The sequence below is a fragment of the Halichoerus grypus genome, chromosome 6 (assembly GCF_964656455.1).
Source record: "Halichoerus grypus chromosome 6, mHalGry1.hap1.1, whole genome shotgun sequence".
NCBI lineage: Eukaryota > Metazoa > Chordata > Mammalia > Carnivora > Phocidae > Halichoerus > Halichoerus grypus.
In genome coordinates, this window is record NC_135717.1 from 5,899,033 (window position 1) to 5,918,134 (window position 19,102).

The following is a 19,102-nucleotide window of genomic DNA, read 5'->3' on the forward strand; positions in this document are numbered from 1 at the left end:
ACAGGGAAGCCTCTAACAGTGAAGGAGTCTTGACCATCTAAAGGTGGACCCAGCCATGCCCAGGACGGTCCCGGGCACCCGGAGGCCCCATCAGCGGCCACCAAGGTTCCCTGGAACATTACCGGACATATTCTTTCTTGTTCTCCTCTGTGACAGGAACGTTTCGGCCATTGGGTTTCAATTCATGCTGAAGAATCCTCCCGAAAGCATTGTGTTCCACACAGAAAGTGTGGTCCAGCACAGGGGTGATATCGTTCTCTCTGTTGAAGTTAGGACAGAAGATGGATGTCAGATCTTTGCCGCAAGGCAGCAGGGAATAGAACAGGAGCGGGAACAATCTGGGGCACAGACAGACAGACAGATGGCATTTACTGACTAACACCCCGGAACTGCAGGAGGGAGAAGAGAGGAGCCTCAGGCAGACAAAGAGCCTGTGCCCGGGCAGGGGGGCAGGCCCTGGGAGGAGCCGGGGGACCCCAGCTCCACATCCAGATGGGCCCTTGACTCTCGGCTTCCCCCTTCGCAGGATGGTGACGGAAGCTCTACCATTCTGTGATCTTACGAGACACAGTGACCTGATTGCTTTGTCAACTGAGTCTCTAAACAGAAGGGAGGGGTTCATGAAGAGTCAACTCAGTCAAAGGAAAAGCAACCTGCAGGGAGACACACCTAGACGATACGGTTCCCCTTGTAAGGCAGCCATTCACACAGAGTAGCACTCCAGAGTTCAAACGGACTCCACCGCCTGCCGCGCTTCTTGAAACACAGAGTGAAAGATCTCCTATGGGCTGGAGGCCCTACCCCTCACAGACTACCCGTTCCCAGCAGGGACCGCGGGCCAACAGAGCGCAGGACGCAACTGAGTTCAGGTCCTCGGCACGTCCTCCCTCTGCCAGAGCCTGGGTCTCTCGCTCCCATGGAATCAGCCCACTGACAAGGACCTGCGACACCCATGGTCACCGTGGAACGGGGCCAGCTGCTTTCAAGAGCGTTTTAGGAGAATTCTAAAACAAAGGTGACTAGAATTCTCCCTGATCCTTTTCTCATATCAAATGTTTTGACATAAGGTACTTTGATACTAATTTTGTTTTTGATACTTTCCCTCCAGAGATTAACTGGAGACCCCCTAGAGAGTCAAAAGCAAACCACCCACCCACCTATGAGGCTCGGGGGACTAACACTTGTGATCCTTCCTTAATAATTTGAGGGGACAACAAGAGAAATCAGTCTATGAAGTGAAACTGGCCAAACATGAAGAACATTAAGTCAACTGAGTATTTCTTATTCAATCTACTTTTACGTTTCTGGTTGTAAAACAGCATTTTCTTTATTTCTCTTCTCCAACTTCACACCCACCCCTCAAAAACATTCACATGCACGCACACACGCATACAGACAATTCTATCCGGTGTACGAGACGGTGGCTGTGCATTAACTGGACAGCGAGGCTGTACTTACAGAATCCATACTAAGCTCTTATGTAATTCTGGGTCCACCGACTCCAAATCCGAGAGCTGGATGGGTTTCCCCAGTAGCTGCTTATAGAAGGGAACCGTGAAGCCCCCATTTATGTAGTGGCCGTGGAACACGGCGAGACCCATGATCCGGCCCACAAAATGGAAATAAGACAGATGGTCCTGTAGGGGGCACCAGAGAACACGAATTCAGTAGGAAAAGGCCCAGCCGAAGTGGATACCTTTGTGCTTTCTCCAAGCTTCTTGGGAGAACGAACTGTCCCATCTAACTCGGCCGGTTACTCACAGGTTGTGCTCACAGATGGAGGAAAGAAGGCTGGTCAGGTAGTCAAAACCCAGAGCACGTCTTTATAGATCATCTGAGTATGTGATAGGCCCCTAGTGCAAACACCTTCTCGGGACTGCTACATCATCTGTGGCACTCAGTGTAAAAGGAAAATGCAGAACCCCTTACTCAAAAATTAAGAATTCAAAGGGCAGCTGCAGACTCAAACCAAGCACAGGCCCTTCCAAGTGCAGGGCGCCCAAGTCCACTGCATTACCGAGAAAGAGAGCGGAGGGCAATTCCCCTCCTTCTACCATCCCTCCCGAGTCCCTGGAGAAAGCGGAAGAGAAAAAACCCAAAGAAGGAAGAAAAAACAAAAAAGGAACATAGAGGAAAATTCTCTGCACATGAAGCAGAAAAACCAGAGCTGTTCTGGTTTTTAACGGGGAAACACACATCTCTGCTTTCAGTCGGAATTAGAATCAGAATTCATCAAAACCTCATTGCCATTTTGGTAAAAGACTCTGTTCTGTCACATCTGAATGCCTGTAGAGGAGAGCTGGTCCCAGACTTTGCCTCAGGGGCCGTGGGCCCAGCAGCGGTGACCATGGGACACAACCCCACGGGGAGAGTCCTCCACGAGCACTCATGGCCAAAAAGACCAATCATGGAAAATTCCAATTTTGACTGGGAGGAGGATGGACTTCATAGCCCACGTCTCAGAATGACACGGTCAACAAATACAGTCCTCATACCTCGGTTCCCCCAACTGGCAATAAAGGGCTTTGAGTATTCTAAGCAGCTCAGTTTCACTCTTGCTGTCTTTGAAAATAACATAACCAGTGATCCCAGGCACAAAACACACAGGAGAGAAATCATCCACCTTAATCCAGTTCCACTCTCCTTTTCAGTGTCTATTTACCAGAGACTCTGAGTAAGTCTACAACGAGTAAACCAAGGATAGAGACCAAACCTGAAAATCCATTTAAAAAAATGTTCCAATTTGCTCCCTCTTTATTCGCGAATACTTACGGGGTTGATTGAAGAGTCTGGGTTGATCTGCAACATGTAAATGTTGTCCGTAGAATATTGGAAGAGTCCATAGTACGGATTCAACATTTCATGGCACAATAAATAAAGCCACTCCCTAGGAACAAAAACAATGAAAGTCATTTTATACGTGCGGAAGTGTCCGGTCTTCTGTCTTACCAAAAGGACTGATTCCCTGAGCCCTGGAAGGCCCCACTGGCAGGATACCCTGCTCTGAGAGAAGGTGACTTGCACAGACTGGGAAGTAACAACTTGCTTCTGGTCGAATGAGAGATGGCTTTTCTGGCCCAGATCCCCCACAGCTCTGAAGCTAAGGAAGACCCATGGTGGACTAGAGTCAGGACCGCCTCCCAAGGGCAGTGTTCTCAACAGTTACCTTATCACCTCAGCTAAGATTTTCTCTGCTACTGTGCAAAGGTCCACATCTCAGGTGATGATGTTCATGATGAGGTAATAACGGACAAAAATACAAGAGATCCTACTTTTATTTTTAAAAGAGTGTGCATGCACGCACATATACATAAAACAGGAAAGATATCTACGCAAAGAGAAAGAGGAGGAGGATTTACACTGACACACTGACAGTAATTAACGAGAATTAGCATTCTGGGGCATTTGCAGTTTTCTTTTGCTTCTTTCTAGAAAGTTTTTAAATTTCCACTTGTAACATGTTATCAACACTTAAGTGAGGAGAAGATATTTCACAGTCTGGGAAGATGGATTAAGAACGATTTTTGCCCTTCATAATCTTCTATCTTGTCGAATTCTTATCTTTTGCCATAAACATTTATTGCTTTTTTTTCTTTTGAGAGAGAGAGCACAGAAGCATGGAAGGGGCAGAGGGAGAGGGAGAGGGAGAGAGAGAATCCTAAGCAGGCTCCACGCCCAGCAGAGAGCCCAACGTGGGGCTCAATCTCACCACCCTGAGATTGTGACCTGGGCCAAAATTAGGAGTCGGACGCTCAACCAACCGAGCCCCCCAGGCGCCCTGACATTTATTGCTTTTATAATTTAAAAAACAAGCTTAATACTTACTAAGATTAATTCTAATGGTTCTAAAATCTGGATGGGAAATCTAAGAATAAATTATTTTCAGAATTCCTGTATATTCCAATCATTTCATTATAAAAAAAAAAAAAGCCCCAAATCAGAAACCATCAAACAAAACAAGCATTCTCAATAGAATCTGTAGGAATCTGGGGAAAATATGGGGAAAACCGTACACAAGCACCTGTGGCACTTCTTACAAAGACTCTTTTCTTCTTTCTATTCAAAATTCCTTTCAAATGGATAAATTTCATTAAGATAAACAGCCCCAAGTTCTATTCTGGAATTTCTTACTCTGTCAAATAGAAAAGGCAGAGAATTGAGAAACATTATGAAAGGATAAGCACATGTGCAAATAATCCAAGAACACTGTGAGAATACACAAAAAAAGATCAGACCACAACAAAATTATGTATCAAACTCAAAAGAACAGAAAGGAAGTGCTGGAAGCAATGAGACTCCAAATGTTACAAAATTCTTTACTGGAAAGGCAGAATTCCCCAACTGTAAGACCTGGATTCATCCCCAAGTTTTAGAGTTTGGGTTTGAGAAGAGTCATTTTCAAAAGCCAAGGACCTGCAACTGTCTAGACAGGAAATGATTAAAACACAAGCAAACATTCTGACCGCGTCACGCACGAGGTAGGGAGGCATATTGGGTATGTTAAAGGAAGTGGTAAGGGGAGCGCTAACTATACAGGCAAAATGGTTTTTTAACAATACAGGAAATGGTTCAGAACCAAACACTGGGGAAGTGAGTGTAGACTGATTCTCATCGACCAGATAATGAATGCAGGCATACACACGGGATTTAAATCTCTCCATAGCTCTCCGAGATAGGTCTGATCCCCTGTAGACGTGAGGAAGGATCCGAGGGGTGAAACAGTGCAAGACCCAACTGGAGGCAGGAAAGCCAGGACTCACAGCTCTTTCCACTAGAGCACCGTGTCAACCAAGGGAGCTCCCCAAAGACCTCTCCACGTGGAAGACTTGATAAAAACGGGATATGCGGAAGGAACAGAACTCCTACCACACGAAACCAAGCTATTCACATGTGTGCCTGGGAATATGTAATACCAGCCATGCAAAGGAACGATGGTAGGTTGGAACAGTTCAGGATACTGAATTTCTCAGACTATAAAGGAAATAGCATAGAAGAGAAAATGCAAGTAGTCTGATTTGAACTGTTGGGGCAAATATGAATACATAACTAGGAAGATTCTCAGCTACAAAGAGGGACAGAAAACCTAATCCTCTTGCCCAGAGACAGAATTTGTGTTATCAAGGGCAAACAGAAGTTACATTTGCCAAAAGAAAGATGGTTTCTAGCATCAAGATTGAGAATTTCAAGGAAGAACCTTGGGATAGTCTTGAAAAATGTTTCCCATTTTTCAAGTGGTGAGAGCTGGTGCTGATGTGAGCTCACTGCTAGACAAACGCATGCCTTTCTGTACCCTTTATCCCCGGTGGACTTGGCAGGAGGGTGGGAGGAGGGCAGAGACAGGCAGTGGGAAAAAGGTGGAAGAATGATTCTATCCAGGGCCAAAGGGCAGATCGTGACTTCTTGCTTTTTAATTCTTTTGGCTGCTGAAAAAAAATCCCAGCTCTACCCAGAAACCAAATGAGGCCACTTATAATGCTTGTCAGAACATAATTTTCCTTGGGGTAGCTGCTGTAGGGCTGAGAATTTGCCATAAATGGAGAGCATGTGACATGGTCCTGTCCCCTGACTTCCCAAGACACAGGGGCCTCCTTGGTAGCCTCTACCAGAGCTGGGGTTTTAGAATTACTTGTGTAATTCTTTCATTAATGTCTGTACCTCATGAGATTGAGAACACATTTGGATGGGGACTTTGGAGGGGTGAAGGGGGCAGAGAACACGTTACTTTGTTCACTATTGTATCCCTAGTGCCTAGTACATGGTGGAGTCTTGACATTTAATGGTTAATGAATAAACACAATTCTTACAAAAGCATACAAATTATAGGGGTGTTCTTGAAGAAGATTCAGTCATGTGAAGACTCCGTCATAGATGATAATTTAATTTTCTCATTTTATATTTTGTTACCATGGAATCAATAAATGAGTATGTTACGATAACATAAAAAGATAAAAAAGTGCCGGAGCAATGCGGCCACTGTGAACAACAGTATGGAGGTTCCTCCAAAAATTAAAAATAGAAATACCGTGTAATCCAGTAATTCCACTACTGGGTATTTACCCAAAGAAAATGAAGACACTAATTCAAAAAGTCTTAAGCGCTCCTATGCTTACTGCAGCATTATTTACAACAGCCAAGATATGGAAGCAACCTCAGTGTCCATAGACAGACGAACGGGTAAAGATGGGATGTACACACACCAGGGAATGTGAATCATAAAAGATGATGAGATCTTGCCATTCGTGACCACATGGATGGACCCAGAGGGTATGATGCTGAGTGAACTAAGTCAGACAGAGAAGCACAAATACCATATGATTTCACTTATACGTGGAATCTAAAAAATACAACAAACCAAACGAACAAAGTAGAAACAGACTCGTAAAGACAGAGAACGGATGGTTGCCGGAGGTAAGGGGGCTGGGGAAGGGGCCACGAAATGGGTGAAGGGGGGTGGGAGGTGCGGGAACGAGGCAGAGTCACGGGGAGGAAAGGCACAGCAGAGGGTCACGGTCAGCGGCTGGGCGGCAGCGCTCGCTGCACGGTGACAGGTGGCGGCCACACCTGTGAGCAGAGCATAAGCGTTTACGAAACCCTGTGTTGCACACCTGAAACTGATGTCATACTGTGTGTCAAGTATACTGCAATAAAACAACTCGGGGATGAGCAAGTGAAAATAAATAACTAGACTGCTCAGAACCACCACTTCTGTTCATGTTAAGAAAACCTGCTGAAGCACTGGAAGTCGGAATCTCCCAGAAGCAGGGGGAAAACAAGCCAAGACGGGAAATAAAAGAAAAAGAGGAGAGACCAGAAGCGTCCATCCAGGGAGTCCAGCTCGGAGTAACAGGCACTTCAGCAAGAGCAAAGCAGGGAAACGGAGGGGAGGGAATCCCGTGAGCAGGAAAAAGCCGCTACTTCAGTGGACCCTTGTCGAGAGGGGCTCCTCTGGGAACTGGGGACTTGGCGAGGACAGGACTGCTCCCGAGTGCACAGGCCATGCAGGCCGGGGCCACAGGGGACGCGGGGAACTCGGGGGCAGGGAAGGACCCTGGGGGGAACGTGTGAGCAGACCCCAGAGAACAGAGGGAATAAGCTACGTGACAATCTCAGGACACTCTAGGCAGAGGGGACACGAAGGCAAAGGCCCGAGGCAGGCCACGGCGAGAGTGCAGCGGCTGGAGGGCAGAGGCCATGGGCCAGGCCTGGGTGCACCTGTGGGGTGTTAGCTAGGAGCTTGGGGCCAGGGGAGGACCGGCAGAGTCTCCAGAAAGCTGGCAGAGGCCTATGCAGGACAGTGAGAAGCAGGGGGGCAAGGGGGGGGGGCGGCAGAGGGGCCACAGGTGGTCTGGGCAGGGCTCTCTGCTGAGGACCACGGATGGATCTCTGGGAGGTGACAAGGGAGGGGGTGAGGGCGGGCTGGGCACCGAGGAAGGAGAAACAAGAAGCTAGTATGAGGGGGCCATTAGAGATTCGGGACCATTAGGTTTAGGAGGCTTTACAAATCCCTAAGAAGAGCCCAGGACAAACAGGTGCGGTGTTGAGGGGAGCGAGGGGTGGGGTCCAGGCGCAGAGACGGAACCCAGGGCGCACTCAGGCGACTCCGGGACTGAGCCAGGGGCTGCTGATGCTCCGGGGTGAGGAGCACCCGCATAGGGGACCGGCAGGAGGCAAACAGAGAGAGGGTGGTGTCCCAGAACCAAGTGGAAAAAGTGCTTCGAGAAGAGGGAGTGACCAACGATGTCAGGAGCTGCTGACAGACAGGACAGATGAAGGCCGCAGAGTCATCGTGGGGTCGGGGGAGATGTAGTCCGGGGGGCAACCCTGACCAAGGAGCTTCAGAGGGCAGAAAGGTTTGCTGGGGAGAGTGGGGGAGGGGGCGTGGAGAGGAAGCGAGGGATGCGGAAGCAGGGCTGGGGATGCGCACAACTCTCGCGACGGGTTCTGCTCCAAGGAGAACAGAGAAACAGGTCAGTGACTGAGGGAGTAGTGTTTAAAAAATTTGTTTTTTTCCTGGAATTTCTCATTGCTTTTCTTTTTACTTTGCTCTATTTGCCTTTAGTGCCTCCTTAAAGCATAGACAGGGAGGGGATACAGTGTCCAGCGAAGGTCTGGGGGGCATGTCTGTTTAAGAAGTAGTTGTAGCGCATGCGTATGGAGATGAGACTGATCCGAGAGAAAGGAACATTCTGAGGAAATGAGATAGATGCGAACAACAGTAGGAGCACGAGGACCTGGCTGCATTGTGCGAGGGGCAGGGCCGTTCTTCTATGGGAACACACCGTGGGGTATATGGGGCCCCACGGGTCTAGATGCTGGCAGACTGGATATTTGGTGGCAGTGAGGAAATACTCTCTACTTTGCTTCTGGGTCCTCAGTTAAAGTGAAGCAAAGTCAGCAGCTGAGAGGGAAGCCGGGTGGGAGCGAGGGAGAGGTCTGAGGACGCGTACAGGCCTCCGGGAGGCGAGAGAAGCATCGAGAGAAGCACAGCATGGCTGCAGAGGCCGCTGAGACCTCCCGGAGGCTGGCGTCCCTAAGGGGGAGAGAGGCCAGCAGTGTGGCGCCCATCTTCCTCCAGCTACCCGCCACCGCTCAGCCGAGGCTCGGCAGCCCCAGGATGGGACTATTGGAGGTTTTGCTGGACAAGTGCAACAAATGGAAAGAGGAGCAAGGGAGTGATGATGGTGGTGGATTACATGTCAGCAGGAAGTAAGGAAGGGAAGGGGGGAGAAAAATAGAAAAGAGGCGGTAGAGTCTGGATGATGGGTGGTCCTGGATGGGGCTAAATTACTTCTGGTGAAGGAAGGACTAAAATCAGGTTGTCATCAGACCACCCGCGCAGTGACACTGGGTGCGTTTTCGAAGGTCTGAATGAAAATTACTTTCTTGGGGCGCCTGGGTGGCTCAGTCGTTAAGCGTCTGCCTTCGGCTCAGGTCATGATCCCAGGGTCCTGGGATCGAGCCCTGCATCGGGCTCCCTGCTCGGTGGGACGCCTGTTTCTCCCTCTCCCACTCCGCCCTGCTTGTGTTTCCTCTCTCGCTGTGTCTCTCTCTGTCAAATAAATAAATAAAATCTTAAAAAAAAAAAAAAAGAAAGAAAGAAAAGAAAATTACTTTCTTCCTAGAAGTCTATAAAAAAAGCAAACTATTAAAGTGCAAATTAACAGACCTTGGAAGATTCACCTCCCACAGGCCCTTTCTAAGAAAGCTACTTCAGGATATACTCCGGTAACATGAGGGAGTAAACCAAGGAAGAGGAAGCTATGGGATCCACAAATCAACGCTCTGACCTAGGAAAGCAGCAAAGGCCCATGACAATGATGGTGCAGAAGGCCCAGAGAACCACCAGTCAGGACTGGACAGTCCTGAGAGACACACAGAAGAAGCGGGCAAGTGGGGGGTGGCAAAAGATGAAGCTTAATGGGGCAATAAAGACAAAGCCTGGTTTTTTTAAAAAAAAAAAAAGACAAATATGAAGAAATTCTTGGAAAAATTAAAATTTGTTCAAAAGGCTAAAATAAACTCTAGAATACCACTTAACACCTCAGTGAACAATATTTACATGGTCATGATAATATAAACAATGTACTGATTTTCAACTCTTAAAAATAATAGGTAGACAAGCACAGGCTACAGAACAGACTATGAACCTTCAACCTTGATGACGCAAAAGTATGCCAGATGCCAGGATGTAGGAGGTAAAGGGGGAAAGGATTCCTGAAGGGGAAGTCAGGAGGATTTATGTCCTTTTTGCTTTTGAAAAAAGAGGTCAAGAGATCATGTCTCTAGTTGACAAACCAAAAATAATGGTGAAAACACAGTATGTAGAGTTACAAAGACAATGAAAGAAGATCTACAAATGGCGACAGCACCAAACTAGGAAGTGAGAGTATTAAATTAGATCCTCACCACAAGCATTACCCAGTCTGTGTCTATGACCATACATCCTGAAGTCAACGCATAATGTCTGAACTTGGCCAATTTAGTGACATAACGTTACCTATTAGAAGAGAGAGTTAAAAGAGCAAAAAAGGCAGTTGTCGCAAAGGTGTAAAGAGGTAAGATGGGAAATAACAGTTTTTCATTCTTCTATTTTTAAGATCATTTGCATGAATGATTTTGACCGAGTCACTTTGCAAAATTCCTTTGACACCAGTGCCCCGAAAGTCCTCTCCTGGGAAAAGCAAGGCTGCTTCGCTCCCAGATTGATTTCAGGAGCAGGTCCCTCGTGTTTCAGGTTCAGAGCTGCCAGATGAAGCGGGGGATGGGGAGGGTGGTTGAAAAGTTGAAACCTATCTTTCCAAGAAGTAAATTCCGGGTGAAGGAGATGTGCCTTCTGGTGGCTGTGACACAGCCTCGTTCCCAGGAGCACGGAAGGCCATGCGGGGGTCCTGACTGCCCCAGGACAAGCGCCCTCAAAAACCTCCCGTCCCGGCGGCCCAGAGCCCTGTGCAGTAGCAAGTGGGGCCACCCCAGCTCCTCACCTCGCCACTCCGCCATAATCCAAACCTTCTTCTCCCCGGAACTTCACCATCAGCCGCTTCTTCAGATCCTTCGGCCGCATCTTCATGATCTGGCGGTAAGACTCCTGCTCAGCAAAATGACAGTGTCAGAAGAACAGGTGGCATTCTTAGAGTTATAGAAAGGTGAAAGGTTGTCGGTGATGGAGCCCAAATCAGGATGCACATTCATTTAAATCCGAGTCTGATCTGGTTCCCATTCAGAGTGTTGATTCGGTGTCCCGTATGCGGCGGTTCGTCACCTGATCTCCCCAGGTCTCCCTCAGAAACGACAAGGCAGCCCGTGCTGGGCGAAACCGCACCGAAAGGACACACACACCCCCATTTTCAGCACAATCACTAAAGGCTTAACAGCAAGCATCCTCACTACAGCCCATGTTCTCCACACAATTTAATTTTAATGTGCCATACTAAGAACAGCTTATATATTTTAGTTTTTTTTTTTTTAAGATTTTATTTATTTATTTGCCAGAGAGAAAGAGAGAACCCACAAGGGGGGGGGCAGCAGGCAGAGGGAGAGAGTGAGGGAGGCTCCCTGCTATGCAGGGAGCCCGATGCGGGGCTCGACCCCAGGACCCTGAGATCATGACCTGAGCCGAAGGCAGTCGCTTAACCAACTGAGCCACCCAGGCATCCCAACTTACATATTTTAACCAAAATGAAGACATCCCTAGAGAATCTGAAGAGTAAAAGAATTCTGAGCCTGTTTTTATATCTGAGGTGAAGAGTCACATGATTTGCAGAGAGTCAAAAAAGCCAAAAAAAGGGTTTCAGTAAGACATACAGTAGCTTACCCAAAACACAGAACAGGTGGCCAGCCCAGCCTTCCCCCAGATTCAGTCTTTTGAGTGGAACTCGCTAAATGTTTGTAGATATTTTCAATGATAAGGCACTTAAGAATCTTTTCATGCTTTAAATGTAATTCAAGCTTTAGCACCCAAGAGGGAAAGAGGACACTGAGTGGAAATGATCTGGCAGCAACATGTCAATAATTCACCACTTTCCTCTCCCCAGCAACCATTTAAGACTGCTCAATGGCCATTTTGGCCGATCTGTCCATATCACCCAACACTGGCTGAGCTCGGGTGTCGAGCCTGGCCCTGGGCACATACTCAGTGCCCATCACCGGGAAGACCTCACTGGGCTCCCTACAGCCCCCGGCCTCGCCCTCTGTGCCCCTCCCCCAGCCACTGCAGCCCAGTGGGGATCTGAGTTCAGTTCTTATCCAGTCTCCTTTGATCACTTCTGCCAGTGGTTCCACAAAGGCAGGCAGGATATGGCCCAAACATCACTGAGATTTTACCTTCTGATCAGAGGGGCCTGCCTGTTTAGTGGTCTTGATCCCACCAGGGAGCTGTATGAAGGACAGAACCCTGGTTTTCAGGAACCACCTGATCTTCCTATTTCCAGAAAACACATTAAAAATATGGTGGCCAGTTGGTCACTAAGCTTCTCTGAGGAGGCAAAGCCATTGGGTGAAACTCTGTGTAAGACAATAGAAGGAATGATTGGTTCTAAAGAAACCATGCAGACTGCGGGAATATATAATCTGCACAGAGCAGATAAGAGGATTGACAGTATTATTTAGTACTAGTTTCCATATAAATCTCTTTATTTTCACTTCAGAAGTTCTTGAGCTTTTAAACTCCTACCTAAGGAGAAAATAGTCTCTCTGTGGCCATTCGTCCTGAAAGAGACCTACAATTTGCTGAGTAATAAAATCAAGACCTGAAGGGGTGCCTGGGTGGATCAGTCGGTGAAGCATCTGCCTTCAGCTCAGGTCATGATCCCAGGATCCTGGGATCAAGCCCCACATCGGGCTCCCTGCTCAGCGGGGAGCCTGCTTCTCCCTGTCCTCCCCGCTCCTGCTCTCTCTCGCTGTCTTTGTCTCTCTCTCAAATAAATAAAATCTTTAAAAAAAAAAATCAAGACCTGAAACACCAAACAGAAAGAACTCACTGTCTGTTAACAGGGTTGAACCGTCTGTGCCTCACTGCTGGTTGCACTGAATCCCATACCTCAAATATTTCTTCTCTGGATACTTCGATGCGGCAATGACCGGCTTGGGGTTGCTGAAGTGAAAGTTCGTGTCTGAGGACCTTCAGCTTCTGGACTAAATCTCTTTCGTATCTCTGGGCAGGAAGCTCCTCGTCTTCCACAGAGCCCTCGCTGGGCAATGGCAGCGGCTGGCTGGGCTCCTTTAGTTGGCACTGGTGACTTGAGGAGAAGACAAGCATCAAGGTCACTCCAAAAGCAGCGGCCAAGGGAGCTGCAAGCAAGGGCCCCCCCATAGCAAGCAGCTGAGAGTTCGTTACACAGAACTTCAAGAAGAAATGTTCTCTCTGCTGACATAACCACGTACAAAGATATGTAAACACTGACAGTGTCCACCACTGGCCTAAATAGAGAAGTCTAGATATGTCCTAAGTCAAGAAGATACCCCAATTCCAAGCCACTGCTTATCCCACCCATCCTCACTGCTATAAATAAAAGGAGAAATTGCGATAATTTATCATGCATCTAGTATGTCTCTGAGAGACTGACCGATGCACTAGGAGATGCGCCTCGGTGGCTAGAATTGCATGGAGCTGACATGAAAAATTTCACAAGCCGATTATCATAAAGGGGGGCAAACAATGCGAGAGCAGCCTACTGGGAACCATTCCTCAGTTTCACAACCAAGACATTTCTAAGCCCACTCACAAAATTCCAGTAAAATCAAGGCCTAGGAGGAGCAGAGGGATGAAGTGGCATTTCTGCCCCCAATGTCAGCTGTCAATGAAAAGGGCTACGTGGGCTCTTACGTTCTAGAGAACACAACAAACCCGGGACACTGAACGTGGGATCCAAGGTAATTCCCAGTTCCAAGTTGTCCGGGAATGACGGGCACAGGAAAAGGCTCCGGTGAGGAGCATTGCCGACTACGGCAGCCCTCCTGGGTGGTGACGAACAGGCACTAAGGAAAAGCCTCATTTCACTGCCCCTCGCTCTAAGGGCCATGCACTCCTCAGAGAGCCACGTGTGGAAGCTTCGAGAATGGAGCTAAGACTGCCGTTTGGGTGAATTTCACTGAGGCTGCAAGCAAGAAAAGGGGGCAACAATACAGCTCAGAACAGCTCACAGCTTACTTGAGAGCTTGAGATATGCACCTGTCCACCAATTGTTTATCATATTTTACTTAACTTATTCTCCACTAACACACAAGGCAGTAGATAAATTAAGAGAAATATTAGTAGAAAATATTACATTATAAATGTAAGAGGTCAACAAAGATTTTATGAAAGTCTTACTTCATGATGTGATGTAATCTTGGGTCTGTAAACTGAGTGGTTCGGTTATTATGATCTACAAAATATATTCTCCCCGAAACTGTACTTCTGACTTCCCAGCCTGGTGGCAGTGGTCCAAGTTCATCACAATTCACACTGTTAAGGTCTCTACCAAAATGGAAGATAACAGAGAGGTTTGTCCATCTGCGCGTGGAGGCATAAGACCAAAACTTCAGCGAGAGGAGCCACAGGAGTCCCTGATCAATGCGGCCATGGCCCAGTTTCACTAAGAGGGACAGTCATGGTGCTACTTACGCCAAACTCCCACCGAGTCCAGCCCTCTGTGCCTCAAGTGGCAGCGACACCCGAGAGAGAAAAAGAACCCTCGGAGCCTATAACCGCAATGGGGAACCTGGTCCACCCGGGGAAGAGCATTTCTTACACGAAAGAGGGCCAAGTAGCAGGAAGCGGCTGACTGCTGTCGGAAAACTCTCTGAATTTACGAGCTAAATTAAATGCTCCAAGGTTACAGAGGTGTCTTCACTGAAAAGCTCCCAGAAGCCCGAGTGTAAAGCTCAAGGGGACATAGTAACATGCCTTCGAAATCTCTCAGTTCTGAGCAGGTGCGCCGGAGAGCGGCATCCTCATGCTTTATTTAGGGGGCTCTGATCCTAACCTTGCGCTTAGTGATTTCAATACAGTCCAGTCACATGGGAACACAACATCACTGACCAGGTCGCTTGTCTAATTAGCACAAAACCTGACATTTCTTACAGTGGGGACTAAAGAGACACCTCATTCATTTGCAGGTAACATTTCCATTCTAATTATAGATAATGAATCTGAAATTCAACAGAGACTCGGAAAGTCAGCGACAGGAAGCTTGTTCTCAGATGAAACAAATTATGAATAGAAAGGAAATGAGCATTACTAAAAATGTTATTAGGTAGTAATGCTATTCTAAAACAAAACAAAACAAATTTTGAAAAGGAAAGCAAAACAAAGAAAAAAGAAAAGAAACAACTCCATTATGGGATGGGGGAGGGGTGGGGGTCTCTCTGACCTGGGCTCAGATGTATGGCCTTGTAGAAGGAATTCGTATAGAAAAGCTTCATCTCCCCCAGGAATGGTCCCCAAGGGACTGAGGCAATAGGGACAGTAAAGTAGAAGAGAGAAAGGGTAATAGAGTCTTTATATTTCCTTTGTAACGTTTTCTGATGGAAAATTTTCAGCACATACAAAAGTAGAGAGAGACCATTAATGAATAACCCACTTCGACCATTACCAACTCACTGTCCACCTATTTCAAACACGCCCCTACTCGCTCCCACCCCCAGCCCCGATTATTTGAAGCAAACCCCAGCCATCCTATCATTTCATCCATTGCTTATTTTTAGATGAAAATGACAGCAACACACCTTGAAGGGCTCATTGGTTTTTCAAGCAAGAGCACATCTGATTTCATCTAGGGGCAAGGGTCTTTCCAGTTACGTGAACTGATTTCAAGATCAGGCCTGCTCTCTCAAGGACCCACTTGTGTGCCAACAGCCGGTGCCCAGGTACCAAAAGGAGTCTCAAGGGGGCAGCAGAGCTGGGACTCCAACCCAGAGAGCCTGAGTCCAAGCCCCTGTGACTCATCCTCTCTGCGCTGCCAAGCTTCTTCCAGCCCAAGGGGTGCTATCAATCAGCAGAGGGGCGGCAGCGGGGGTGGGGGGAGGAAGTCCCCCCGAAACTGCTGGAGAAAGGGCTCTGACTGTGCGCAGTCTAGAAAACTCACCTTGGTATCCTGGGGTCGTGCCATGTGCTGACTCCAGTCTGTGTGTGCAAAAAGTAAACTTGGCCCTGCACCGTTGTTCTTTGTTCTGCGTGAGAAACCAGAGGCGGTGGTTAGTTAGGGTCAATTCCAAGAAGAGTTGTCCAAGAATCTTCTCAGCACAGAGCCTAAGCTTCCTCTGGGTTTTCTTTTGAATCACGGAGACGAGAGGACAGCGGTGAGCTTCTGCCGGACCAGCTCACTTCACAAGCCCTGTGCGCGTATTTGGGCGGCTCGCCCTGCTCCCCCCTGCAGAGCGGTGCTCCCCTTCCCCGGCCACACCCCGTGAGGCGCTGGATGTGTATCCACCTGGGTACTGACCTCCCCCTGACCCCAGGCACCTCTGGCCGCTCTCATGTCTGCTATCATGTGCACCTCTCCATTACATTCCTCCTTCCCTGGGTTCTCCTCTCTGGGGCGGTCAGATGCTCCCGTTTCCCTCGTACCCAGCACTGTCCTTCCCACATTCACATCACAGAGCGCCACAAGTACCCTCATCCAGCCCACACATCATCTTGCATTTTTTTTGGTCTTCATTTGCCTAAAATTTTCACACGATTGCTAAACTGGGAGAGTGGAGCAATTGCTGACAAATTCATGAGTTATCACCACCTTCTTTACTTGTCTTTATTCTGACACAGCCGTCCTATGGCACGGCTTTGCCAACGTCAGCAGTTAGGGCATGGACAAGTCCCTACAAACGGCTCCAACGGGGAGCCACGGCAGTCTCCACGTGGGACGGCGGGGCAGATTCTCTCACCATAGCCTTCGGGCAGTTCTGGTGACTGGTGGCCGTGGGGTCGGTTCTGAGGCGTCTGGAGTGACCCCCGGACCTCGGGATTTCGGAGTCGCTGCGCCTGGAGTCTTTGATCTTGACTTGGGGACTCCACGAACCTGCAGTCCCCTCCCCCCGCAGCAGCACCGGTACTGTCTGTGTAAGGGGCCGGCTCCTCCATGAAGCAACTGAGTGGCCTTCCAGGCCCTGAGTCTTCATACACGGTTCTGGAAAGGAGAGGGGCACAGTGCACATGGGGACCCCAGTCCGAGACAAGCGCCTAAAAACCGACCGCGGTGCCCCCACACCCGCTTACTGTGCTTTCCCTCAATCGAGATGCCCCCAGTGCCTACTTGTACAAATTTTGTTCTGTCTTATTCAAACAGAAAGACAGACTTCTTCATGAGGCACAAGCAGCCAAAGGAAGCCATATGTCAAGTGCCCCCAAGGCCACGTGCAGGAAGCCATCCTCGGGGAGAGCTGAATGACTGGAAAACCCAACCTTGCACTCTAAGAAGCTCGTGAAATGAGATTTCATTTTTCTTGTTTAAAATCAAATCCAAATACTCCATTTTCCTTGTTACCTTACTCTGTAATAGAACTCCTGGTTATATAAAGTACTGCAATGACTTTAAGTACTCTCTAACATACGTCTCTACCTCCTGAACAATTCTGAAGACAATTTACCTTAATAGGCTATTCCTTTCACAAGTATTTTTTAAAAACATCTTACACCGAAAACTTTCAAACATATACAAATTGAGAGACTATCTCCATAACCACCCCCCCCCCAACAATGACTGGCTCCCAGCTACTCCTCCACTCTCCCCCCTCCACTGGATTATTTTGAAACCAATCTCAGAGTGATTGATTTCATCCTTAAATATTTCAGCATATATCTCAAGAAGATAAGGACTTCTTCCATAATCACAACTAAAAAAAAAAAGGGACACTGATTTTTTTAATATCATCAAATACCAGTGTCCAAATTTCTCCAGTCAGTAGTCTCATTTATCGGGATCTAAACAAGGTCCCCACACTGCATTTAGTAGGTATGTCTCTTAAGTCTCTGTTATTATTAATTTGTAGATTCCCCTCCTTTTTATTTCTCTTGCGATGTAGCTGTCGAAGATGGAGCTGTCTTCCGTACTCTGCAGAGCGCCCCCTTTTGAATGCTGCTTAGGGCCTTCCTGGGGGGCTGGGCAGCACATTCCTCCATCCTCTGGATTTCCAAGAGGTGTGTTAATGTCAGATTACCTCTCTTTTGTGGTCTTTAAGCAACTATTAATGATTACTGCCCAGCTCCATTAAGGCATGGGGATCGCAAAACTGTGACTGTGACCAATGAGTTCTTAAGGTTTTGTTTTGTTTTGTTTTTTTTAAGTGTTTTAGGGCTTTTTTTTGCTCAGTGTTATAAACTCAAGAATTTTTGATATATTTGATGTGTTTTTATCCATTGTAGTTATAACTCTTAATGACGCTCAACTCTTTGGCCAGTGAAAATCTCTTTCAGTTGGCTCCCGAGTCTTGTGGGCGCGACCCCACTAATATGTACAGCCTCCTTTATAAACAGGGAAACCGGACCCCGCCTGTATCCCAAAGTCTTTTCCTGCATGTCAAGCCGTTAGCACAAAGGTGTGAGGGCTACTTTCAGGAAGCACGAGAGCCCAAGGCAGCAGAGACGTGAGCGGGCACCAGCAGGGGGATACGTACCCTTCGTTCTCTAAAAGTCCTCTGCAGTCTACCACAGAGCCTCCAGTGCCTATCCTGTCTCGTGTCTGTAAACTGACTAAAACAGAAAAGAACGTCTTGCATTAAAATCCAGTGGCATTTCATACAACTGTCATACAGTGAGCCATTGCGAATGTGTAACTTATGTATAATATTATTATACAAAGCAAGGCACATATATATACAGAAACATATCTACTCCTAGGCTCTCGAGTATGAAGCATTTACTCCATGAGCTGCATGCCCCTGCATACTGCTTGGAACATTCCTGGTAAATATGGAGAAGGGGGTGCTGTGTTTTCACCCACCCCATAAAAATAACAGATTCACAACAGTCGCTTCCTCTAAGTTACCTCATTTTTAAAGAAGATCTTTAATAAGGACACAGAGAGCACTTCCAGTATCTGCGAAGTCTAGATGAATTTAAATATTTATCCTCTATCCCTACTATGAACAACAAAGACATTTATAAAGTTGCTTCTAGTTATTCGTTTTCCCCCTGGCACACCACTCCACAGAGAAAAAGAAATCACAAACAGAAAAGCATTAAGTGAGAACTTTCTCATTATGACAGTTTTCATGATGCGTACCCACTGTTCATTTGAGTCAAGTCTCTTCAAGACAATGCCCGAAAGATTTGGTGTCCTAACTCACTCTGGTATGCTGCTGAAATACTACGTTTTCTCCGCCTCCTTGCAATGCATATAGTCAACATTGGAATTACCCTAAAATGCTAATAAGATGGGATGGATAACAGAACAAGCCACTTGACGGAGCGCTTCCAATGGGATACCTCCAGTCAAGGCTTGTAACTTTAGCACATTTGATTTTTTTTTTCCTCCTCCATACTTCAATCCTAACTCTATAAAATCCCTATTACATGGAAGTCTTCCGAAGTCATCCTTCCTTTGTACATACATACACGATAGGTCTTCCCAGAGAAACTAGTTCTTAGCCCTCGCATGTGTGGCCACCACTCTTATCATAAACGCTTGGA

At 47.4% G+C, this 19,102-nt stretch overlaps 1 protein-coding gene across 10 annotated transcripts in view; it reads right to left on the reverse strand.

The window, feature by feature from the left end:
• SMURF1 (SMAD specific E3 ubiquitin protein ligase 1) overlaps positions 1 to 19,102 on the reverse strand; it is a 109,792-nt gene that overhangs the window by 8,518 nt on the left and 82,172 nt on the right. For 6 of the 10 annotated variants that reach the window (XM_036064870.2, XM_036064871.2, XM_078074339.1 and 3 more), the window contains 10 exons: positions 18,088 to 18,163; positions 16,360 to 16,601; positions 15,564 to 15,648; positions 14,850 to 14,927; positions 13,808 to 13,954; positions 12,536 to 12,734; positions 10,482 to 10,585; positions 2,773 to 2,887; positions 1,459 to 1,637; positions 123 to 260 (listed from right to left, as the gene is read on the reverse strand). In XM_036064870.2, coding sequence (XP_035920763.1) covers positions 123 to 260; positions 1,459 to 1,637; positions 2,773 to 2,887; positions 10,482 to 10,585; positions 12,536 to 12,734; positions 13,808 to 13,954; positions 14,850 to 14,927; positions 15,564 to 15,648; positions 16,360 to 16,601; positions 18,088 to 18,163 — 1,363 coding nt within the window. The remainder of the gene's footprint in view (positions 1 to 122; positions 261 to 1,458; positions 1,638 to 2,772; positions 2,888 to 10,481; positions 10,586 to 12,535; positions 12,735 to 13,807; positions 13,955 to 14,849; positions 14,928 to 15,563; positions 15,649 to 16,359; positions 16,602 to 18,087; positions 18,164 to 19,102) is intronic. The other 4 variants (XM_078074342.1, XM_078074344.1, XM_078074341.1 and 1 more) reach the window with 2 other exon arrangements.